Raw genomic sequence first — 26544 nt, forward strand, 5'->3', positions numbered from 1 at the left:
ATGTGGCCTTGTTTGAAATCTCTGAATAACATCCTTTCAACTTTGACCTCACATTACATAATCATTGCATTTGTCTCGAATCAGGAGGTTGTTGGGTGGTTATCATACGCTCATACTGTACTTGTTGAACAATAAGAATGATAAACATACTGCATGCAATACTTTTTGAATGCCAGCAAACAGTGTTCGCTCACCTTGAACTGATCCGTCGGGTTCGTTTGTGTAACTTTTTGTGATTTTTTAATAGATGACTTTCGCTGAAACATTGTGACTCAAATTCTTTGTGATTACCCCCGCTTTGAATCGGGTCCAAAGACGAGCGAGTGAACCGCAGGATGTGAATTATTTCTCTGCAGTGTCTGTCCGCCTGCTTGCACATGCCTATCGTGAGTCACACATTAAATGCACAAAGTGATCTGGGTTCAGAGAAACTGTGACATTAAGTAGAAGTGTTGAGAGGATTCTCGAAAATGTGGCTTTATGGATTCGGATTCACTTTGGATTAAGCAAGAAAATTGCAATGAAGTTAGACATGGGAGGGGGTCATTTGACACACTTTATTGTCCCCCGTTGCACTGCGGAGCGAAAGGAGGACTATGGTTTTCCCCTCCGTCCGTGTGTCCGTCCGTCCGTGCGTGCGGGCGTGCATGCGGACGTGCGTACGTGCGTGCGTAAGCGAAGGACCGCATTCGAATTTGGTGTGTGGGTGCAACCCACGTCAAAATCCAAGATGGCCGCCGCCATGTATGTCTGATGCCATGTATGTCTGAAACTTGTGACCGGAATATCTTGAAAAATAAGCGAAGTACCAACTTCTAATCTGGTGTGTGGGTGTATCTAGGCATAAGGAAGAACGCTATAGAAAATTGGGTCGCTACGTCAAAATCCAAGATGGCCGCCGCCATGTATGCCTGAACCTTGTGAGCGGAATATCTTGAAAAATAAGGGAAGTACCAACTTCTAATCTGGTGTGTGGGTGTATCTCAGCATAAGGAAGAACGCTGTAGAAAATTGGGTCGCCACGTCAAAATCCAAGATAGCCGCCGCCATGTATGTCTGAACCTTGTGAGCGAAATATCTTGAAAAATAAGCGAAGTACCAACTTCTAATCTGGTGTGTGGGTGTATCTAGGCATAAGGAATAAGGCTGTTGAAAATTGGGTCGCCACGTCAAAATCCAAGATGGCCACCGCCATGTATGTCTGAACATTGTGAGCGGAATATCTTGAAAAATAAGCGAAGTACCAACTTCTAATGTGGTGTCTGGGTGTATGTAGGCATAAGGAAGAACGCTATTGAAAATTCGGTTGCCACGTCAAAATCCTAGATGGCCACCGCCATGTATGTCTGAACCTTGTGAGCGGCGGAATATCTTGAAAAATAAGCGAAGTACCAACTTCTAATCTGGTGTGTGGGTGTATCTTGGCATAAGGAAGAAGCCTATGGAAAATTGGGTCGCCACGTCAAAATCCAAGATGGCCACCGCCATGTATGTCTGAACCTTGTGAGCGGCGGAATATCTTGAAAAATAAGCGAAGTACCAACTTCTAATCTGGTGTCTGGGTGTATCTAGGCATACGGAAGAACGCTATGGAAAATTGGGTCGCCACGTCAAAATCCAAGATGGCCGCCACCATATATATGTCTGAACCTTATGAGCGAAATATCTTGAAAAATAAGCGAAGTACCAACTTCTAATCTGGTGTCTGGGTGTATCTAGGCATACGGAAGAACGCTATTGAAAATTGGGTCGCCACGTCAAAATCCAAGATGGCCGCCTCCATGTATGTCTGAACCTTGTGAGCGAAATATCATATCATAGCATGTTTTCTGCGTCTTCCACTTTGTCAACTCACATCACTTCCCCGACCTAGGCGTAACGCTTGTTAGTACTTAGTTACTTAATTTAGAAATTTATCAGTTTAGTTACTTAATTTCATGAAGGTGGGGATGAGAACAGAGGGGCAGGTGCAGGGACCCACCCCCCCCCCCCCCATCCCCCATTCCCAATACGTCTAGATATATCTATAGAATTCCACTTTAAACCCTTCCACTGTTTCTGCTGCCATTATCTTTCCAGGGAGACCATTCCAAATATTAAAGTCTGGAATCATAGTAAAAAAAAAAAATTCTTTATTTTCTTTTGAGACGATGCCTTTGAGATTAATAGGACATCGTGGACCGATAGAATGGCCCCCCACATAGTTCAGATCTAACGCCATGTGACTTTTTTCTTTGGTGACTTCTGAAATCAGTGGTTTATGCCACAAGACCACATACTATTGAAGATCTAGAGAATGAAATTAGAAATGAATGTGCTAAAGTCGAGGCGTCGATGTTAAGAAACGTTCAAATGTAAAATAAATATCCCTATGATTCCGGACTTTTGAAACACCCTTAGTAATGAATACCGTCCTCATGATAATCATTATCTGGACACATTGTACCAAGCTCTGGACACAGTGTACCGAGCTCTGGATACATTGTACTGAGCTTTCGACACAGTGTACCGAGCTCTGGATACATTGTACTGAGCTCTGGACACAGTGTACCGAGCTCTGGATACATTGTATTGAGCTCTGGACACAGTGTACGGAGCTCTGGATACATTGCACTGAGCTCTGGACACAGTGTACCGAGCTCTGGACACGTATTGAGCTCTGGACACAGTGTACCGAGCTCTGGATACATTGTATTGAGCTCTGGACACAGTGTACGGAGCTCTGGATACATTGCACTGAGCTCTGGACACAGTGTACCGAGCTCTGGATACATTGCACTGAGCTCTGGACACAGTGTACCGAGCTCTGGACACATTGTATTGAGCTCTGGACACAGTGTACCGAGCTCTGGATTCATTGTACTGAGCTCTGGACACAGTGTACCGAGCTCTGGATACATTGTACTGAGCTCTGGACACAGTGTACCGAGCTCTGGATACATTGTACTGAGCTTTGGACACAGTGTACCGAGCTCTGGATACAATGTAATGAGCTCTGGACACAGTGTACCAACTTTGGATATAGCGTATCGAGCTCTGGATACAGCAACTGAGCCTGTCTGCATGTCTGTGCCACTTTCAGTCATGGAAAATTGTTTTGCCCACAGCTCCACCTGCTGTCATTCCCCTTTTATTCTACTCGGCTTTGAGAATTTTCAATTTCTGTCATCCTCAGCATTTCTTCCTTACCTTCCTTACAGCAGGAATTTTTCATACATACACTGGTCAACTTTCTCCCATCCATGCCCTGGAAAAGCTTTCCATTTCATTACCTTCCTCACCGGAGGTGGATGGAGATTATGTTTTTACCCATGTCTGTCTGTCTGTCTATCTGTCTTTGAGTAAGATATCTCAAACGGTTATGGACAAATTCAGACGAAATTTGGTGGACAGATTGGGAGTGTGACAAGGATGAAATGATTACATTTTTGTGAAGATCCGGATACTATTAATTTTTAAGTGATACTTTACCATTGAGAGATTCTTCACCAAAAATGATATATTGCAGGAAATCTCAAAAAGTTATGGATGGAGTTTGACAAAACTTGGTGGACAGGTTGGGTCTGTGGAATGGATGAATTAATTCGATTTTGGTGAATATTCGGATCCAGATACGGGAATTAAAAAAAAAAATTAGTGATTCTTCACCATTGAGAGATGGCGCCAAAAATGATATATATATATATATATATAATATATATATATATATATATATATATATATATATATAGTATATATATTTGTGCAGCGTCTGTCCTGTCCTGTGTTGTCACTGAACTACTTTCTCAAACTTTTGTGAAATCATACCAAACTTCTGGAATGCACATATCTCTCCCGTCGGTATGTCCTAAGGGTATTTTGTTTTTTTTTAATTTCCAATTTTTTTTTTTTTTTTGGGGGGAGTTTTTTGGGGAATTTTTTTTTTTCAACTTCAATTGTATCGACGCTTGGTGAGGCGAGCGTAGCGAGCCGAGCCAAGCTAGTATATATATATGTATAACGAGGGCACCATTGAGATAGGAGACTGTGGCGTTACCACAGGCATACGGACCTCTCATGCATAAATACACCAGAGAGACACCGATGCTGGGAGGAGGACAAAGACAAAGTGGGACATAGCCGACACAGGCAACAGGGACAACAAAACACAATACACCGCTCAAACACACACAAAAGACTTGCAACATAAGCCGATCATGGGTCCATGGTCACGAGGTCTCGCAACACAGCTTTGTGATTGGTTGATAGAATAGGCCCACCCCTCCCCCCAGGTATATCTGGGAGGAGGTGAACAAGGGAACTTCTCTTGATGAAGGCTAGTGGAGGCCCAGCGCACGCTGGGTTGCTGGCCGAAACGTTGAGTTTTTTAAAGACAAAGCTATAGGTTGGAGAACGGAAAAATGGATGTCGTGGATATAATTCCCAACCGCCGTTCATTACTTGATATATATATATATAAATAATTTTATATTTATATATATATATATATATATATATATATATATATATATATATATATATATATATATATATATCACAATATGTCAAAAAGTAATGGATGGATTCGGATGAAACTTGGTCTTTATGTAGTTGGAATTTTATTTTTGTTTGATAGGTGTTAATATTTTATTTCCAAAAGATAATCTCATCCCCATTTCCCAATCATGTTCTGACTTTTTAAAAATTATTATTATTATTATTATTATTATTATTATTATTATGCACCGGTATACTTTGTGGACTGATCTGGATATTGACATCATTTAATCTCTTCTTTAGGGGCAACTTTTAAATTACCTCCAAAGGGATTGGCAAGAAGGGTTGTGGTGAAACTGGGAGTTCAACACGAAGAACAATTGAGAAAACAAGAAAGAGCATTCAGAGATTGCAGACCCTCGCCAGGCCGTGTTTTAGTGGGTTTTAAGGCTTTTGTGTTAAAACAAATATGGCGGCCGAACCACATGACCGATGACGTCATTATTTTTGTTTTCTCCACCAATTTGTCCCTAGATGACGCTCAACAAATTTCATCTTTATCGGATGAGGTTTTGTACATGTCGATTTATGAAGTCATAATGGAGGCACCTATGACATCATCATTAACATGTTATTCCCCATGGAGAGTTCTTTACAATGAGCCATGTCTCAATTTTTTCTATGCAGCGCTTTCGGAGATATAGAGGTGCAATTTTTTTCGGTTTTTCCAAGATGGCACCTGTACCACGTGACCTATGACGTCATGATTATCATTTCAAAAAATCTACAGGTGAAGGTGCACCTATGGTGAAAATTTCCTGTCAATCGGACCAACGGATTTTTGAGAAAATCATATTTATTCAGTGTGGACAAACAGCCAGACAGACAGACAAACGGACTCAAATGCAATACCCTCTCCTCTGGCGAGGGTAATTAAGGAATGTTGGGAAGTAGGAGAGAAAAGAGAGTAAAAAGTTGCAGAATGAGGGGGGGAAATGAGGAAGTAGATTGAGAACGGAGACAGGATATGGATAATGAGAATATAAAGGAAGATCATTCACCCTTTTTGTTGTTGTTGTTGTTGTTGTTGACATTATATGTTGATGAATTGTTATTTACCATCAAATTCACACCGATGTCTCCTAATGTTCTCGATCACAAGTGAAATGTGTACTTGAAGCTCCTCCATGTGAACCTGAGAGCACTGCCGAGAAAAGAAAAAGGTAAACGTGATAAGTTGTTGTAAGAATCTTTCAGGGCAGCTTTATCTGCCAAAACTGCGAACACAAATAAATCATTGCTCAGTGAACCAGTTCAGCTGATCAGCGTTCAAAACAAACAAACTTTTCGTTGACTGCATACGAGGGTCTGACCTTTAGCCTCAGCCACTGTAAATGGTTTTAAGAATGCAGTCACATTGATTGGGAGTTTCATCCTGAGGAATTCGCTCATTGTGATAGCCATTGCTTTGTTAATGAAACTAGCAACGGTACCTGCCCTACGGGTACCGTTGGCGGGGCTTCAATTGGGAGGGCCAAATGAAAAGGCAAAATATCAGAAATTGAAGGGTTTTTTTTTATTTTAAACGATTTATATAAACATCTGTTAAATCATATCACACGCAAATCATCAAAATCTCAACAGTATTTGTAGAATTTCAATAAAAGCCACATCAGTGTTCATATCGGTAAATATTATTCCATCGTGTTTGGAAAAACTGGAAAACCGGAAAATTGGGAAAAAAATGGGGAAAAAAATTGGGAAAACTAAATAGCCTATTTTACTCCCAGGGGTCCCAGGATTACCCACCCACAATTTCGTTGCGATCGGTTCAGCAGTTTTTGCGGTACCTGGGAACGGACAGACGGACATTTGGTGAATTATAGTAAGATGACAAGTGCTGCGTTTCTTGTTATTCTGCAATCTGCTCCTTTTTGAAAAAAATTCAATAACATGTAATCCTGCCAAATTTGCACCTTTACATCGAAGACGTCACACAGAGAATACTCCGCAACATCACCCATCATTTGGAATGACTCAACACATTTCGCAATTCCTTCATGGCCTTGTGCAACAAAGCTGCTTGTCAGTTCCTTCTTGTTTTTCTCGGTCAACATTCTTTGCACAAACTTTGTCCTTCTTCACCTGGAAGTCTTGTCTCAGAATACTCGGACCATGTTGGTTTTTACTAATTTTTACAAATGACATTTTCATGCCTGTGGATCTGTAGTATTACTTTGATTCCCCAAATATGTGAAAAATAATGTGAGTCAGGTGGCAGGTAGCAAATTAGCTGACGTGATGATCAATCGTGTGATTACCGCTGCCACAAAAATTGCCAAATCGTTATGCTGGAGTATATTCTTACATGTTTCGGTTATCCCAAAAAAACCAGACTGAGGAACGGTGGTGTCATTGTCAGAGCATCTGTGGTTTGATCTCCTGCCGGATATCCACTGTCAACTGGTAACAATGGCGAAGGCAATGGGCCTAATGGCATATCCTCCTGCATAAAAGTTCCTTGTGAGGGAACTCCTATTGTATTATGAATTAGTCCGAAGCTTTGCAGACAGTCTCATTTCCGTTCAGCTCTCAAAACCCCCGACATAGTCTGAAGGAATCCTTCTGTTTGACCGTAGCATATAAGACATTTGCAGCATCCTGAGCAATATCCTGAAAGTTCAATAATTACCAGGTCAAATGAGTTCAATACCTGGTTAAAGTTCTCCTCATTCAAACTCATGAATGCTTGCCCTGTCCGATCGTTATCAGCCGCTTTCTTCCATAATGAAAACCTGCAAACTCATCGAATTCTGGATTTTGTGGGCATTATTAGCATTTCCCACGTTATTGGCATTTCTGGCGATGAGACTGAAGAACAGGGCCTGTTGCTCTCTCATTATTTTTTTTCTCATCGCACAGTTCATAAACTCACTGATTTATTATTATGTGTCCTCCAGTCTAGCTCTGCCAGTCCTCACAAGCTCTGCCAGGACATACACCTTCTTTCCAATAACCCCTCCTGGTTCTTCCAGTAATCCCCTCCTGATTCATCCAAGAATCCCCTCCTGGTTTTTCCAATAACCCCTCCTGGTTCCTCCAGTAATCCCCTCCTGGTTCTTCCAGTAATCCCCTCCTGATTCATCCAATAATCCCCTCCTGATTCATCCAATAATCCCCTCCTGGTTCATCCAATAATCCCCTCCTGATTCATCCAATAATCCCCTCCTGGTTCATCCAATAATCCCCTCCTGATTCATCCAATAATCCCCTACTGGTTCTTCCAGTAATCCCCTCCTGGTTCCTCAAGTATTTCCCCACTGGTTCTTCCAGTAATCCCTTACTGGTTCTTCCAGTAATCCCCTCCTGGTTCTTCCAGTAATCCCCCACTGGTTCTTCCAGTAATCCCCGACAGGTTCTTCCAGTAATCCCCTCCTGGTTCTTCCAGTAATCCCCCCTACTGGTTATTCCAGTAATCCCCTCCTGGTTCTTCCAGTAAACCCTTCTTGGTTACCTCCACCACTGAAGGTTGATGGAGGTTGTGTTTCACCCTTCTGTCTGGTTATCCATTTGTTACTTGCCGGAAAAAATTCCGGCAAGTATGTTGGTTGGTTTGTTTGTTACTTGCCGGAAAAGATTCCGGCAAGTATGTTGGTTGGTTGGTTGGTTTGTCTGTCTGTCTGTCTGTTTGTGCGCAGTACTACGTCTACACCGTTGCACATAGAATCGCCAAACTTTACACACATATTTGTCTTGCCCTGGAATAGACTGTACCCAATTTTTAACTCTCTAGGCCCAAGGTCAAGCTAAAGGTCACCCAAAACGTGAAATAAGGGGGGGGGGGGGGGGGGGGTCGAGTTTTCATTTAAAATATATTTCAAACCACGATAACTCTAAAAGTACAAGAGATATGCATACACTTACTGTTACTGACATCTAGGAAGGAAGTCACATACGACATTTCATTTGGCACCATGACCTTTTTTTCTTTTTCTTTTTTGTATACAAGATCGAGGCTCGTGAAAGAACTAACATTAATCATACAAAAAGTCAAACCGACACACAAAACACAAAATAAGGGGAGCGGTAGACAAGATGGGGAGAGAGGGGGAAGGACGGACACAAACACAACATTTGAGAGCAAGGACATCGAGAGAACTGTGGGAGGGAGAGGGCTTGGGGGTAGAGGGGAGAGGTGTGAAACATATGGACACTGCAAGTACTTCCAGGAAAGAAGTTGGAATTTCAAAAAAGTGTATCTGGGGTGAAAATTAGCAGGGGTAGAAAAGATCAAGGTTTTAGATGGGGGAAGATAAGAGATGGTGGTGAACAGCTGTTTTAAAGACCTGGAGGGAGGAGTGGGATTGAAGAGAGTGGGGGAGTTTATTTGGGAGGCGGGAGAAAAGAGGAATGAAAGAGTGAAGGTGAGCAGAGAGCCTAGATTTTGGCAGTTTAACCATAAGAGGGTTGCTGGCAGATCTTGTGCGACCTGTAGGAATATTTGGGGGACAGAGCACAGAGAGAGCTGGGGGAGCAAGGCCGGAGAGGAGTCGGTAGAAGACAGAAAGACCACCAACCTGCCTGCGGTGAGTGAGTGAAAGGCCCTCGGAGTTAGCTTCATCGCAGGAGATTCCAATGATTCTGAAAGCTTTGGTTTCAACAGCATGAAGCCGAGCTAGGTGTGAGGCAGGAGCAACGGCCCATAGGGAGGAACAGTATTCCATTGAGCTACGGATGAAAGCCTTGTATGTGGGTGAGGTGGTGAGGTGTTTAGGTGTGCCAAGGAAGGACTTCGCACGATGGAGGATGCCCAAACGGCGACTGGCTTTGGAGGCCAGCTTGGAAATGTGGTTTTCCCAAGAAAGATCATTGCAGATAGTGAGACCCAAAAGCTTGAGCGACAGAAGTTCTTGGAGAGGATTGTTGAGAAAGTGGATGGGAGGGTTTTGCAGTCAGTCTTTTTGGACAGACATAGTAAGAGTGTGAGATTTGTCAGGATTGAAAGACATGTTCCATTTGTTTGACCAGTCTGTGATTTTGTCCAGGTCTGCAGAGAGTGAGGAGGCTGCAGACTGCCGATCTGAGGGATGAGGAATGGAGCGGCAGAGAGTGGAGTCATCAGCAAAGAGATATAGAGGATTTTCCAGAGAGTCGGAGAGATCATTGATGAAGACCAGAAATAGCACAGGGCCCAGAACACTACCTTGACGAACTCCAGCCAGAACAGGAAGGGGAGATGAGAGAAATCCATTCAGGGCCACACGTTGACTACGACCAGAGAGGAAGTCTGCAAGCCATGCGAGGAGATTTCCATGGATACCATAGGAGGAGAGTTTGGTGAGCAGAGCTGGGTGCCAGACCGTATCGAATGCATGTGATATGTCAAGGGAGACAGCTCTGCTTTCCTGTTTGGCATTGAGGACCTCCATCCATTGTGGAGACAGCAGAAGCAACATGTCCAGAGTAGAATGACCTGGTCTGAATCCAAATTGATGATCGGAGATCAAGCCATTGGAGAAGAGGAAGGATTTGATATCCGAAGCAATGATGGATTCCATGACTTTGCTGATAATTGGGAGCAGGCTGATTGGTCTGTCGTTGCAAGGATCTGTTTTTGCACCTTTTTTGTGTAAAGCGGTAATGTTTGCTGATTTCCAAGATGCTGGCAGATGATCTTGAGCAAAAGAGAGGGTGAAAAGAACAGAGAGAGGGTGAGATAGAGCGGCAGAGCAGGATTTTAGGACCCGTGGGCTGATGCCGTCAGGTCCAGTTGCAGAATCAGAGTCGAGGTTTGACAAAAACTTCTCCACCTTGTCAGGATAGAAGGACACAGAGTCCAGAAGCAGTTTTGTTCGACTTGGTAAGGTGGGAACAGAGAGAGATGGGTTTGGGACACAAGATTTTGAGGCAAACACAGAGTTGAGGCATTCGGCTTTGTCATGTGCGGTGTCAACTGTGTAGCCATTTGAGGTAAGGGAGGGGATGGAAGGGGAACAAACACCAGAAACGGATTTGACCAGACGCCACCAGGATTTGGAGGAAGGAGACAGGTTTGAGAGTTCATTCTTGAGTGTGGAGAGATAGTGCTTCCTGGCACTCCTGAGGGTAGACACACACTTGTTCTGAGCTTGGTGGAAGGAACTGAGATTGCCTTCAGTTGGATTTGCCTTCCAAGAGGCAAAGGCAAGTTGTTTCATGGGAACTGCCTCACCACAAGACTCAGAGTACCATGGACGGGTGGAAGGGTAAGACAACTGAAGACGAGATGGGATAAATCTGTGCATGAGAGAGAGCAGTTTGCTTTGGAAGAATTCCCAGGAAGAATTAATGTCAGAGGCAGTAGAGATGGGAGACCAGTCCAGATGATTGATGGCTGCTTGCAGACCGTGCCAGTCAGCCTGGGGGAAATGCCAGCCTCGTCGGCGCTGAGGAGGCTCTCTGAGAATGGCCAGAGAGATGTCCACTTTAACAAGCACATGATCAGAAGAACTGATTGGAGCAGAAGAAGAGCAGCAGACATTTGCAGGGAAGTTTGTCATAACCAAGTCTAGAAGAGAAGATACTCCATTGACTGAGATCCGGGTCGGGAAATGTGTCAGTCCCAATGAGTCGCAGAAGTCCTTTGCTGAGGTGCCATGGCTGGTGAGAGAGGAACCCACACCCAGTCAGCTGGCATGATGACAGTTGAAGTCGCCACATATGAGGAAGAGAGAGTTTGGATGAGTTGATAGAAGTTGGTCCATGTTGTCAGACAGCGAAATGTAAATGGAGTCATCACTGTTTGGAGGACGGTACAGAACACATATGAACAAAAGGTGGGAGCGGAGAGGAAGCCGTAGCCATAGGTACTCCTGGGGGTGGGGTGGAGAGAGGGCAGTGCAAGGAGAGTGAGGAAGAGAGTTTTTGATAAAGATAGCAACCCCGCCACCAGGACGAGGCTCAGGTCCATCATACCGGAGGAGGGAGTAACCAGGAAGAGATATTAAGGAATCAGAGACACCTTGAAGGAGGAAAGTTTCTGTTAAGCAGATCAAGTCTGGATTGTCAGAAGCAACCTGAATGGAGAGATCAATCAGGTTTGAGCGAAGGCCTCGGATGTTTGAGGTCCATACCGTTAATGAGGAGAGAGGAGGAGCATCGGGTGTCGGACAGGGGAGGGGAGGGGTAGAGTCAGATGAAGGATGAGAGGGGGAGGTAGGGAGAGCAGTTGATAGTGTGTCAGAGATTACAGAAGAGTTACAAGAAAGGGAAGGATGAGGAGGATGAAAGGTTTGATGGTGATGGGATGAGAGTGACCTTGAAAGGTCCTTGACCTTAAGTGACCTTGAAAGGTGAAACTCAAGGTCAAAAATTGTTATTTTTACAAATAACTCTGTCAAGCATTATCCGATTCCCTTCTAACCAACACTAAAATGTTCATGATTCAATTCCCGAAAAATAGCATGAAGCATAAAATGGTCAAAAATGCTTAGTTTTAATTATTTTTGGGGTCAAAGGTCAAGGGGCCAAGTTTTCATTGAAAATCTATTTCAAACCACTATAACTCTGAAAGGACAAGAGATATGCATACACTTAATCAGTTACCTTCCATTGAATGAATGAATGAATGATCGTGTTAAGGCCATTTTCCCCGCTATAGCGGGGGTTAGCCTTGGGGGCCCAATGACAATCATGGGTCGCGTATATACATATATATATTTCCCACCATTTTGAACCAAAATGACCGATTTTAAAAAAGTACATTCCGGCAAGTCCTCGGTCTCTGACCGGTCTTTCATTTGTTTGTTTGTTAGTTACTTGCGAAAATCGAAGATTTTTCAAGTGTATTGGTTGGTCTTGTGCGTTATTCTGTCTCTCTGACAGACAGACAGACTGTCTGTCTGTTTGTACGTCATGCACCTACAGGTCACAATTTTCAACCAATCTTTACGAAACTTCACCAACTGGTAGAGTTGGTCAGAAGGAAGAAGCCTATTTATTTTGAAGTCAAAAGGTCAACATAAGCCAAAGGTCAACAACTTTGTCAAATTTCTAAAATCCTCAACTTCCATCCGATTGACTTGAAATTTGAAAATGATTTACATATCAGGTCACTGAATTCAACCACCAATTATTTTTGAGGTCAACATAGGCCAAAAGGTCAACATAAGCCAAAGGTCAAGAACTCTGTCAAACTTCTAAAATCTTCTGTTTTCATCAGATTGACTTGAAATTTGAAGAGGATTTACATATCAGGTCGCAGAATTCAACCAACAATTATTTTTGAGGTCAATTTTAGCCCAAAGGTCAACATAGGCCAAAGTTCCACAACTTAGGTGAAGTTTATAAAATCCTCAATTTTCATCCGACTGATTTGAAATTTGAGCAGGTTTTGCATATCCGGTCACTTAATGCAACCACAAATTATTTTTGAGGTCAACATTGGCCAACAGGCCATCATAGGCCAAAGGTCAAGAACTCTGTCAAATTTCTGAAATCCTCTATTTTCATGCGATTGACTTGAAATTTGAAGAGTATTTGCATATCAGATCATTGTATTCAACCACCAATTAATTTTGAGGTCACCTTTAGCCAAAAGGTCAACATAGGTCAAAGGTCAACAACTTATTTTAGGGATTTCGCAAATATCATGCTATGCATGACATACTTCTTGCTGGTTTGTCTGTGACCAGGACATCTCAAAAGGTTGTGGATGGATTCAACCAAAATTTGGGTGACAGATTGGTTGTTTCACAAGAATGAATTGATTAAATTTTGGTGAAGATCTGGATACGAATCTGGATACTAGATTTTTTAAAGCGATTCTTTGCCATTGAGAGATTGGACCAAAAAACGATTTGTAACATGAAATCTCAAAACGTTGTGGACGAGTTGTGACAAAACTTGGTAGATAGTTGGTTAGGTGACAGGAACAAGCCGTTTCGATTTTGATTCAGGTCCGAATCCAGATCTGGCCTATTAGTGGGATACAAATCATAAACTGTTCATCCTGGCAGGACAACATAACAAAGGTAACAGTTCTACCGAGTGCGGTTCTAGATCTTCGAGTAATCCACTCCTGGTCAGCAGAAAATAATCCAAGCTGACTGCACATCTCAGTTCCTTTGCTCACTGCTTTTCCCGAATGAGGAACAGCCTTCCAGAAGCTGTTATCCCACTCTTACCTCCGGGACTTCAAGCAGGCGGTGCTCTCATACCATTCCCCAAACCCTACCCACATTCCTGTTTTAACCCCATCAACCCAACATAACCCTCTTCTGTTGCTGCGCTGCCTCCCCTCCTCCCTCTCCCCTTTTCATGCTCATTCATTCCTTTACTTATTGTGTCCAACTGTTGCCTTGCTGTCCCACCGTCAGTCCATCCACTCTATCACCTCATTCTTACATGGGCCTCGATCTTGTGAATAAAAAAAATGTTCAGGAAAAGGATAACACACTGTCCATTTTAACTTTCTTCAACACTTCATGAGTTTGTTTGGACATATATTTTCAAGTGTATCCACAAAACTTTACCTTGAGTGACTGCCTCATCTTTATCATGAATGTTTCAAGACATTCATGTTTTAAATATGCTTAGAGTATCATTTTTGATATGCCACTTCAAATGCTTCTGGCTTTCGAGATGGATGGAGCTTTTGTTTTGGTCCCAGTGATTTCCAGACCGATTGCCAAGCACAGCATAATCTGAGGATTCCAAGGAATTGACCATGATCGGAATGGCTGTGCAACAGCAACTTATACTTACTCCTTTCTGGCTAAGTGACCATCTACATATTAAGTACTCAAAAATGCTGACATTTTCGACCTTCCCACCAGTTTCAATTAATGACATAGATTGTTCTTTCGTTACTCTCCCTTTCCATTTCCTCCAAACATCCTTTACCTTTACTTCCCACATTCTCTCCAATACCCTCCCCTAGACTGACATTCTTCACTTATGCTCTATCCTCCACCCTTGATTTGTTTTACTTAAATTTCCCCCAACCCCCCCCCCCCCCCCACCACCACCCCATTTTCACCTATTTATCATGTAGATGGTCCCCTTACCATCTTCCTGAGCCTTGTATAACTACGGCTTCGTGCTAGTTTCTGCAGGTCGGCTCATGACACCCCCTGAGGTGTGTTGCTGAACCCCAGTTATACAGTCATCAATATGCCACAGGCAGTGTCACGAGTCGGTGAGCAGAAATGAGACTCTCATGCATTCACACCACAGTTGGTGGACACACCATTGCCGTCGGGAGGGCTCAGACATTCTGACACCCAGTTGTCATGAACATTATTGCTTCTCTGCTGCAGTATATGCTTTCGTCGTAGATTTGATTTACTTTTTGAGTCACCTTGGGGATGTGTGCTGTATAATTCCTTTTCATAAGGCAGCATTTTGATGCATATCCCAGGTTGTGGAAACCAGGCAGCGCAGAAGGATTAATCTCTTCTTATCAAGGTCACTATTGAGCCAGCTGGGTTTTCATCAAATAGCTGATAATGATATGCTATGTGTTTTATGACATGATGACATGCAAGGCTGAGGTGGGTTTAAAAATACATTTACAATCCAAATCGTGAATATACCAATGTGAATACATTTCTGTGCAAAGCAAACACCATTTTCTAGCCTTAGCATAAAGAACCATATCTACATATTACGTATGCAGAATCTACATATTACGGACCACCATTCACCATCATCATCCCATAATAACATACGCAATTTGGTGTCTGTCTGTGCCCGTTGCATTCGGTCATTATACTTAACCGATCTCCACCAAACTTGCCAGGGGGGATTATGGATCATTCGTCAAAGGTTAAAGATACTTGGTTACCCCTCTCCTTCCTGCTCCCCTCTCCACACCCCCGGGGTTCCGAAGGTGGGGCCGACGCAAATTCTCTACCTAAATGTGTACCTTGTAGCGCCTCACCTGGTGCTGGTTGGAGAGGGTATTACCAGTGATGCATCAGGATCCTTACTTTTATCATCAGTAAGAGGCCTCCTTGTTATTTTCGCAGTTGCTTCGCCTATGTTGCTTTAGATTCGATTGCAAAATCTGGAGCAACTCCCATGTTTTATTGTCTTTTTCCTGCTCAAATTTCAAGTCATCAGATGAAAATGTATGATTTTGTGTAAATTTTGACCTTTGACCTTTTGACCTAAAACAATCGGCTTCTATATTTTGATTGGTGAACAAATTCAGTGACCCAATATGCTAATTCTTAAAATTTCAGGTCAATTAGATGAAAATGGACGATTTTATGTGATGCTGACCTTTGACCTTTTGACCAAATTAATAATTTTTCTACTCCATATTCTCACAATAAAGCTTTGTTGAAAATTAGATGACAAAGCTCAAATAGTACATTCAAATTTCAGGTCAATTAGATGAAAATGGACGATTTTATGTGATGCTGACCTTTGACCTTTTGACCAAATTAATAATTTGTCTTCTCCATATTCTCACAATAAAGTTTTGTGGAAAATTAGATGATAAACCTCAAATAGTAAATAAAAATTTCAGGTCAATTAGAATTAGATGAAAATTTACAATTTAATGTGATGCTGACCTTTGACCTTTTGACCAAATTATTAATTTGTCTTCTCCATATTCTCACAATAAAGCTTTGTTGAAAATTATATGACAAATCTCAAATAGTACGTTCAAATTTCAGGTTAATTGGATGACAATTGACGATTTTATGTGATGCTGACCTTTGACCTTTTGACCAAATTAATAATTTGTCTTCTCCATATTCTCACAATAAAGTTTTGTGGAAAATTAGATAACAAACCTCAAATAGTAAATTACAATTTCAGGTCAATTAGATGAAAATTGACAATTTTATGTGAAGCTGACCTTTGACCTTTTGACCAAATTATTAATTTGTCTTCTCCCTATTCTCACAATAAAGTTTTGTGGAAAATTAGATGACAAAGCTCAAATTGTAAATTTAAATTTCAGGTCAATTAGAATTAGATGAAAATTTACAATTTAATGTGATGCTGACCTTTGACCTTTTGACCAAATTATTAATTTGTCTTCTCCATATTCTCACAATAAAGTTTTGTGGAAAATTAGATAACAAACCTCAAATAGTAAATTACAATTTCAGGTCAATTAGATGAAAATTGACAATTTTATGTGAAGCTGACCTTTGACCTTTTGACCAAATTATTAATTTGTCTTCTCCCTATTCTCACAATAAAGTTTTGTGGAAAATTAGATGACAAAGCTCAAATAGTACATTCAAATTTCAGGTTAATTGGATGACAATTGATGATTTTATGTGATGCTGACCTTTGACCTTTTGACCAAATTAATACTTTTTCTTCTCCATATTCTCACAATAAAGTTTTGTGGAAAATTAGATGACAAAGCTCAAATAGCACATTCAAATTTCAGGTTAATTGGATGACAATTATTTTATGTGATGTTGACCTTTGACCTTTTGACCAAATTACTAATTTTGAAGCTTGGAGGATAAATTTATCGCAAAGAGGAGGTGAAGGAGGATAAATTTATCCATGCAAAGAGTGCTTAAGCTCAGCGTTGCCCAGGTAATAAAAAAGGACATTGTAATACCCTCTACCACCACCACCAGGTGGCTTTACACGCTACACATTTACATAGAGAATTTACGACCCCCCCCCCCCCCCCCCCCACCCCTCTGCTCTTCACACCCCCACGTGTGGCCGCGGATACATCGCCTATATCAACCCCCACACAAAGTTGTATTTTTACCCCGAGTTTGGAACTTAAAAGATGTAGCCATGCATAAGGAACAAAGACAGACAGACACAGAGAGACAATGGCACTTATATATATATATATATATTTTTCATTCATATATATATACTATATATTTTTTCATTCATTCATTCATTCATATATATGTATTTTTTTTTCATTCATTCATTCATTCATATATACTAGGGCATGCCCGTACGTGGGTGCAATGCCCGTACGTGGGTACGTGGGTACGTGGGTACGTGGGTGCGAGTACGGTGACAATCCCCCCCCCCCCCCCTCTATTTACATGAAATGGTTTGGTTCATGAAATGTTTTGGTCCATTCGCAACGCCAAAGCGAACGGCGAACGGCTTGCGAGTACAGTGACAATCCCCCCCCTCTATTTACATGAAATGGTTTGGTCCATTCGCAACGACCACAGAACCCCCCCCCCCCCTCTATTTACATGAAATGGTTTGGTCCATTCGCAACGCCAAAGCGAACGGCGAACGGCTAAATCGCCATAGCTCGGTAACTACTTGTCCGATTAATTTCAAACCTTGAAAAGGCACATCCTCGGGTCCCCAGCAATATACCTGGCAAGTTTAAAGTATATCGGACCCGTGGTTGTCGAGAAATCGTTGTCGCATACATACAAACATACAAACATACAAACATACACACAGAGATTACTGGAATTATAGATAGATAGATATATTTTTCATTCATTCATTCATTCATACATATATATTTTTTCATTCATTCATTCATATATATATTTTTTTTTTCATTCATATATATATATATATATATTTTTTTCATTCATTCATTCATATATATATATTTTTTTTTCATTCATTCATTCATTTATATATATATATTTTTTTTTTCATTCATTCATTCATTTATATATATATATATATATATATATATACATTCATATATACATTTTCATTCATTCATTGATTATATATACTAGGGCATTGCCCGTACGTGGGTGCCCGTTCCGTGGCCAAAAAAAAAAAAAAAACGCTACCCGTACGCTCTACCCCGCCCGTACGCCCGTAAACAAAAAAAGCAACGCTCTTCGCTTCCGCCCTTCGCTCTGACTGAATTGGGAGAAATAATGCGCATAAGAAATCGAATTACGTACCGTAATGGCGGTCAGCTCGTAACGCGCTCAGCTCCGCTCGTCTCACATCGGCCACGCCTACGCAACAGAGCGTTCTGTGATTGGCTGCCGGAAGATAAGTCGTCACTGTCCGGAAGTTCGCAAATCGCAGTTAGGATGAATCGTTTTAATTTAATCGCAGTTTGAATTCGTTTTAAAACATAGTTTAACGGCAACATAGTTTTCCAACGTGAAATAAATGAATACGCTGTCAAATGTGCCGTCCGAGGCAGAGTCTGATCGCCACGTTCGGCACACGTGATAGCTCGCTGCTCTCTGATTGGTTGAAGCGTTTTTTGGACATATCTCGGTAAGTAATTGTCCGATTAATATGAAACCTTGAAAAGGCACATCCTCGGGTCCCCAGCAATATACCTGGCAAGTTTCAAGTATATCGGACCCGTGGTTGTCGAGAAACAGCGGTCACAGACAAACACACAGACACACAGACACACAGACACACAGACACACAGACAGACACACAGAGATTGCTGGAATTATAGATAGATACATACATATATATATATTTTTCATTCATATATATATATATATATATATATATATATATATATATATATAATTATATTTATATATATATATATATATATAGATATATATATACATACATATATATATATATACATACATATATATATATATACATATATACATATATATATATATACATATATATATATATATATATATATATATATATATATATATATATATATATATATATATATATATATATATATATATATATATACACACATATATTTCTCCTCAAAGCAATTGCTTTGTTCCTTTCATTGAAATGAATATGAAGCCTCTAATGTTGAAAATCTTCAACCTGTCCCAGACTTGGTAGTTTTGCCGCGATAAAGCCAGTTCAAAATTTGGTTTAAAAAGAAAACCGAGTTCTAGCAGCTTTCCATACTTTCGAGGCACGATCGCAAAATGGCCGCAAGCAAAGAATTTGATTTTCGACGCCAATGCTATCTCTTATATTTAATATTGATTGATGTGACGTCTGCTAATTGCCGTGGGAAGCGAGGCGAAGCTGACTTTTCAGGCTCTAATCTCTTTTGCTCTGATGAAGAGTTAACCCCGAAATGTGAGCTTCTTTTTGCTTCCCAGGATGCTTAGCGTGCCTCGATCAACGTTCTGTTGATTCCATACCAATCCGCCGATGCAGATCGAAGCTATAACCTTTTCCAGCAAGACGAGCAGTTATTCATTCTATCTTCCATTGGTCTGGTGATTTCCGGTCGAGTTCCGGAATCTAAAGCTGGTGCACCCAGCAAGGGGAGTAGGTCAAACTGATTTTAAACGAGGTTTCAAAGACATATTTTAAATTCTTGTCACAAAAACAAGCTGCAAAAGGTCGAAACGTTGCTTCAGAGCACATGATGCTGGAGAGAAAGATATAAAGAGAGCTTTGGGTGGGCAGGAAAGGCATTTCTTTTTATTTGGTGGACAGTTTGAAGATAAATAACATACAATCTAACTGCCACATCCTTTACTTTTGAAGTTCTGCTATGAAAGACAGCAGCATTCCAACTTTGATAAATCATGGTGTGCATCTCAAAATGGCAGGTTAAGTCTTGTAAAACCGCTCCCTAAAAAGCCCTCGAAAGGTAGTCGAGTGCATACCGTGAACGAGCCTTGCTTCTCTCCTCCCTTTCCCAATTTCTCCTGGCATGGTGCAGGATTGGCAGTTTGACGATGGAGCACCACCGCCCGGAAGCGTGGTGGAGAACTGGCTGGGACTCCTGAAGACCAAGTTCCGTGAAGATCCCGGATGCTGCGTAGCTGTACACTGCATCGCTGGTCTCGGGAGGTAATACAGTACTTATCAATATACCCGTAGTATCCATTTCCACGTTCCTTTTTTTGAACTCTCCATGTAATACATCATAATAGTTTGGACTCTGTTGCTGCTGCAACCTTGACAAGGCCTGAGTTGTATATTTCATCGGTGACAATGTCACATCAGTGAACGTTGCCAAACCCATTCGAGGAACCAAATGTCATCGGCTGTCTTAACCGTATAAAGGGCAGGTCAGCTGATAATAGTAAAAAAAACTTTATTGTGGCCATCTGGTTTATGAAACAATGAACTTTATCAAATAAAAGTGGGTAAGAATGTTTGACCTGTGAAACGATGTGAATAAGTTATTGACACCTTTTCCTACAGACAAATGGCTCCGAGTGCATGCAGCAAAACGCTTATTATTATTTTATTTCAAAGAGAAACGAGGGGAGGCCAATAACATGAAATCTTGTTTCAATGGCCTCTGGCATAACTATGAGCTGATTGTGAGATCTGATCTGAGAGTGCATGAATGTCGACGAGTGTTGGCAGTTTCACAGGTGTTTTTACAGGGAGCGTTTCATAAATGTGTACCTTGGGTGGACATTCAATGGGCATCTCACCTGCCGCTATTAGTTGTTGGACATTAAATATCTCATGGTGTCTTTGCGAAAAGTAGGGGAGCTATCACCAGCGCCCTCAACAAATTACAGATTCCTGCGCAAACCTACAGAGGGCATTGCATCAGCGGCACACCCTCGGCCAAGATGCTACCCCGCAGAGTATCACTGCATGCAAAAAAGAAGAGAAAGGGAAGGGCAACAAAGACAGTAATACTCTGTCTTTAGATTCAAGTGTTGTCTTAATGGCGGCGTACTTACGGTTATATACCTGAGCAGCGCAGGACCTGTGGACGCGCATACCCACAGCGCCTGAAAATGTTCATTATGCAATTCTACTTGTAATGCAACTGCAAGCAGATGTTTCAGATAAATCCCACTAATGAACATAAAGTAAATGATGCTGAAACATAAACCTCATTGCATTCTTTATGAGGACAATGAACCTGAATGCATTTCCAGTCCCCAGGGATGCACGCACCTTTGCTCTCCGAGTATCATATTGTTACGTTTGTGGGGAGTAGAGATACTGTAGACCAGGTAAAGTGTATAGATCAGTGTGCTCCGACGGTCGTGAAGAAGAAGAAACCTCGATGTACCATAAGTAAGGATCCGGTAGACCGTGTGTCGTGGAAGAGCATATCTTTGTCCCCATCAGAGGGGTGGGGCTTGTTAATTAGCGAGGGATTATGGGTAAATTAATTCCCTGTTTGTAATTGCCTCTAATTTATTCCCTCTGTTCCTTTTGACACAGCACCCACACATCGAGCCAGAATCGCGCATTTAATGGCAACATCGAGCCAGAATCGTGCATATAAAAACTAACCGGAAATCAGGCATCAAGCGCTACCGCTGATAACATTGACATGGGTGAGAATACAAGCGGTAGGTCCGAGAGGCCACGCCCCACAGAGCACGAGATTGGTTAGGTTTGTCGAGCAGGGATGGACTACTAAGAGGTGGCACGCACTGGTTGGATCAGGCAAGGATGACGTGTTGAGATGACGTCAGAGCCTGGACGATAAAATAACGCTCTGGCCGACATTTTCTTCTTCTTGCCCCTTCTCGTTCTGGAGACCATAGCGAACGGTTGTTATTGCCCCTCTTGCATCTTCTCGTTCTGGACTTTGTTAGCGAACGGTCATGTGCTGACATTTTATCTCTCTCGGCATCGATGTCCTTTTGGTCCTTCTCGTTGTGGATCTCATCATGAACAGTCTGTTGCCGACATCTTCTCGCCCCTTCTGATTTTGGACACCATCGCGAACGGCCATGTTAGAACATCTTGCTAGTGGTTGTGAGGAGGAAGAGCCATGGGCCGGGAACTGCGGTTTTCCGCGCAGAGATCGTGAGGACGAGGATGACGTGGAAGAGTGAGCTGCACGCCTGCTCGTTTGCTTAGTGTGTGAGGCCTAGTTCGCTCCAACTAGTCTGTGGTTTCCCACGCAGGGACACAAGCCTGAGACAATGCCTGACGAAATTTGGGAGCCGCTCGCAGATAAGTGCCAACCACACCTTTTATTTTTGCTATTATTAGTTTATCCTTTGTCTGTTTACTAAGTCTGTGTGGGGGCGCTACAATTTAGGAATCTATTGTTATTTTGACGTGTTTTATTTTGTTACCGGCATTTTCTTTAATAAAACCGGTATTTTTGTAAAGTTTACTTTCGCGTTGTTTGAGTTAATTTCTCCAGGTGTGAAGACTGCCGGTGGAATCCGTGAAGGTAAGCGCTCTGGCCTCTCCCCCACTTGCCCCCATGCGTATTCTCCGCTCTATCTTGACTGAACGCCTCGGAGTTAAAGCCCATTCGGAAATCCGTTTTCCTGGAAGATTTTAATCACCAGGACCGCGACAATATTACCCATCTCAGCACATCCTGTAAATTGACACTCCAACCTAACTTGAGAGCTTGCCGTGAACTCTCGGCAAGACTTCCTTGTGGAAACGGCATAAGTGACTCCCACTCCACAAAATGCAACTTTAGTGATAATCATATATGTGTACCATCCCAGGTCGAAAACCCCATTGAAAACCAATAGGTCAAATCCCATAGGAAATTGGACCAGTAGGATCTACTGGTTTCAATACGGAAAGTGAAATACTGGACCAGTATAAAATACCAATAAAAAACCAGTAGGTCAATGGGACCAGTAAGAGACCAATATAATACCAATATATGAATGAACAGGATTGAAAATAACAAATTGACGTATGTGGGAAAATTACATGCCCAGACTGGAAATTTAACCCAGGTCCTCTGGTGAACTGCACCAGTGCTTTACTGAGCTATCTGACTCCTGAAAACCAGTGTGTTTTGGTTTTGGTGTGTTTTTGCGTTTGTTTATAACAAAATGTAAAGTATTTTGATTGGTCTATGGGTTTCAGACCAGGTAACTCTAATGGTTTCTACAGGACCAGTTGAACTTAACTGCCAAAATCAAGACTCTCTGCTCACCTTCACTCTTTCATTCCTCTTTTCCCCAGCCTCTGGAACAAACTCCCTCACTCTATTCAATCCATCTCCTCCCTCCAGGTGTTTAAAACAGCTGTTCACCACCATCTCTTATCTTTCCCCATCCAAAACCTTGATCTTTTCTACCCCCGTTAAAACACCCCAAATCCATCTCTTTCAATCCCCAACTTCTTTACTGAAATTCCTAGTAGTGTTCATTTGATTTATACCGTGTACCCTTCCCTCCTCCCCCAGCCCTACCCCTTCCACAGATCTACCGATGTCCCTATTCTCTACTGTTGTTGTGCTTGTGTGCTTCCCTCTCGCTCCCCCTCTTGTCTCCCGCTCCTTTCATTGCATGTTTTATGTGTCTGTGCATGTTTTCATGTTCAATATTCTTCGACGATCCTCGATTCTGTATACAAAAAAAAAGGTTCCTATGGGTTTCAGACCAGTTGCCAATGGTTACCAATGGTTTCTATTGGTTTCAAGCAAATCTAGTTATAGGTTGCTACTGGAAACTCTGCTGCTTCCTGTAGAAGCCAATAGAGACCCATATAAATGTCCTACTGGTCTCTATTGGTTTCTATGGAATTTTCGACCTGGGAATGAAAAGGTCACAAGTGAATACCTTTCCGGATGCAGGGCGCTCAACTTCGCCACAGACCTTGCAGTTTCCATCTGCCAAACTACGCTCAGCATTCCCCACCATAAACTAATGGAATAGGAAGCAGCCGATTATAATGCAATAATTTGGTCTCATGGTTAGGGCATAAGCATGCAATGGCCTACACTTTTTTTTAAAGATACTGTGTAGTTTTTAGCATCCACAGGCAGGTTAAAAACGAACATGACAGCTGGCCTAACACCTCTTCAAAATGGCATTGTACTCTACATTGCAATGCCTTACCTGCAAAGCATCAGTGTAGCAGTTTATAGGCAACCCCTATTCTATATGGGAAATCCATACTACTAGATACGTCATAGGTAGGTACAATTGGTGCCACCCTCTTTTCTTATTAAAATGTGTTTGAATGTGCTCGTGTTTGCAGAGCTCCGGTCCTGGTAGCCTTAGCGCTCATAGAAAGCGGGATGAAGTATGAAGATGCGGTGGAGTACATTCGAGAGTAAGACGGGCACTTTATTTACTCACTTTTAATAGAGACGTGCAATGTGTCCCAACAAAATGATAATTGGTGCCAATCTTTAAAGGAGTATATACATTTCTTTCCCCTTTAACGTTCATTGGAGGGACAGCACATTTAATAAGAATAAATCACGGGCAATCAAGCATAGGTTGGCAAGCATTGTGCAGGCTTGATGGGCCTAGTGGCCTCCTCGTGCGTTGAAGTTTCTTGGAAGGGAACTTGTATTTTAATACAAAAACCTTTCTTCTTATTCTTCCTCCAGGAAACGACGTGGTGCCATCAACAGCAGGCAGTTGGTTTACCTGGAGAAGTACCGACCGAAAATGAGACTGAGGTTCCGAGACATCAACAGACACAAGAACAGCTGCTGCATCCAGTAGCAGAATTCCGCATCTTGTTGCACATTTTCATGCGGACACGTACCTGTATGGAATTCGGAGACACTCTCGCATTACTGCTCTCTTTGGCCGTTTTATTTCATTTTGCAATAATGTAAATACAAGGGCGTCATATCGACGACATGCTATATTAGCCTTGACGCTGTTTACCTGGAAAAACAAGATGGCGCTTGCTGCTGAAACCTTCTTAAACATGTTATTAATTTGAGTACAAAAGGCCTTCTTCTCCTGGACCTAAGTGCTACTATTGTGCCAAAGAGATTTTCATCATTAGAACGGAGACAACTTTGTTCTTAGAACACTCAATAGTTTCAAACAGTAAGTGAATGTTTTGTGTCTTACAGGAAATGAATGTTTTATTAAGTTTCGTACAAGAAATGGATGCATCTAGTTTGCCTTAACGCAGAAACGTTCTTCTTTTTAAAGTGGAATTTTGAAACGGATTGCTAAAGCGCACGTCTTTGTATCTATATATTTAAAAATAGGTATTTGATGAACTCTAATGAGTAATGACGCACTGGACGTTGTGAAAATTCAGACTTTTTTTTGTAAGTTGGTTGCTATGAGCTAAAATAAACATGAAACACTATGTAAATGCTTCTGTAAAATAATGCTTTTTAACGTTTGATAAGATGTCGTGGTCTTTAAATGATGATGAATAAAGGATTTCGACAACAAAACATAAGAAAGTCAGTTCTGCAGAAGTCGGCTCTTGCGAGGGGTTGCCATATCCGACAGGGGATGGGTTGCCACATCCGACAGGGGACGGGTTGCCATATCCTACAGGGGACGGGTTGCCGTATCCGACAGGGGACGGGTTGCAGTATCCGACAGGGGACGGGTTGCCACATCCGACAGGGGACAGGTTGCCACATCCGACAGGGGATGGGTTGCCGTATCCGACAGGGGACAGGTTGCCACATCCGACAGGGGACGGGTTGCCGTATCCGACAGGGGACGGGTTGCAGTATCCGACAGGGGACGGGTTGCAGTATCCGATAGGGGACGGGTTTCCACATCCGACAGGGGACAGGTTGCCACATCCGACAGGGGATGGGTTGCCGTATCCGACAGGGGACGGGTTGCCGTATCCTACAGGGGACGGGTTGCCGTATCCGACAGGGGACGGGTTGCCACATCCGACAGGGGACGGGTTGCCGTATCCGACAGGGGACGGGTTGCAGTATCCGACAGGGGACGGGTTGCAGTATCCGATAGGGGACGGGTTTCCACATCCGACAGGGGACAGGTTGCCACATCCGACAGGGGATGGGTTGCCGTATCCGACAGGGGACGGGTTGCCGTATCCTACAGGGGACGGGTTGCCGTATCCGACAGGGGACGGGTTGCCATATCCGACAGGGGACGGGTTGCCATATCCGACAGGGGACGGGTTGCCATATTCGACAGGGGACGGGTTGCCATATCCGACAGGGGACGGGTTGCCATATCCGACAGGGGACGGATTGCCATATCCGACAGGGGACCGGTTGCCATATCCGACAGGGGACGGGTTGCCATATCCGACAGGGGACGGGTTGCCATATCCGACAGGGGACGGGTTGCCATATCCGACAGGGGACGGGTTGCCATATCCGACAGGGGACGGGTTGCCATATCTGACATGGGTCGCCGACAGGGGACCGGTTGCCATATCCGACAGGGGACGGGTTGCCATATCCGACATGGGTATCCGACAAATCCGACAGGGGACGGGTTGCCATATCTGACATGGGTA

The 26544-nt window shown here is 42.6% G+C and overlaps 1 protein-coding gene across 19 annotated transcripts in view; it reads left to right on the forward strand.

Annotated features, from left to right (window-relative positions):
• LOC137421854 (protein tyrosine phosphatase type IVA 1) overlaps positions 1-25395 on the forward strand; it is a 157868-nt gene extending 132473 nt beyond the window's left edge. For all 19 annotated transcript variants that reach the window (XM_078773211.1, XM_068108320.2, XM_078773214.1 and 16 more), the window contains 3 exons: positions 20084-20214; positions 24313-24387; positions 24671-25395. In XM_078773211.1, the coding sequence (XP_078629337.1) occupies positions 20084-20214; positions 24313-24387; positions 24671-24788 (324 nt within the window). In that variant the 3' untranslated portion in view covers positions 24789-25395. The remainder of the gene's footprint in view (positions 1-20083; positions 20215-24312; positions 24388-24670) is intronic.
• Positions 25396-26544: the final 1149 nt, after the last annotated feature.

Source organism: Myxine glutinosa, chromosome 2, assembly GCF_964187855.1.
Source record: "Myxine glutinosa chromosome 2, kmMyxGlut1.1, whole genome shotgun sequence".
Classification (NCBI taxonomy): domain Eukaryota; kingdom Metazoa; phylum Chordata; class Myxini; order Myxiniformes; family Myxinidae; genus Myxine; species Myxine glutinosa.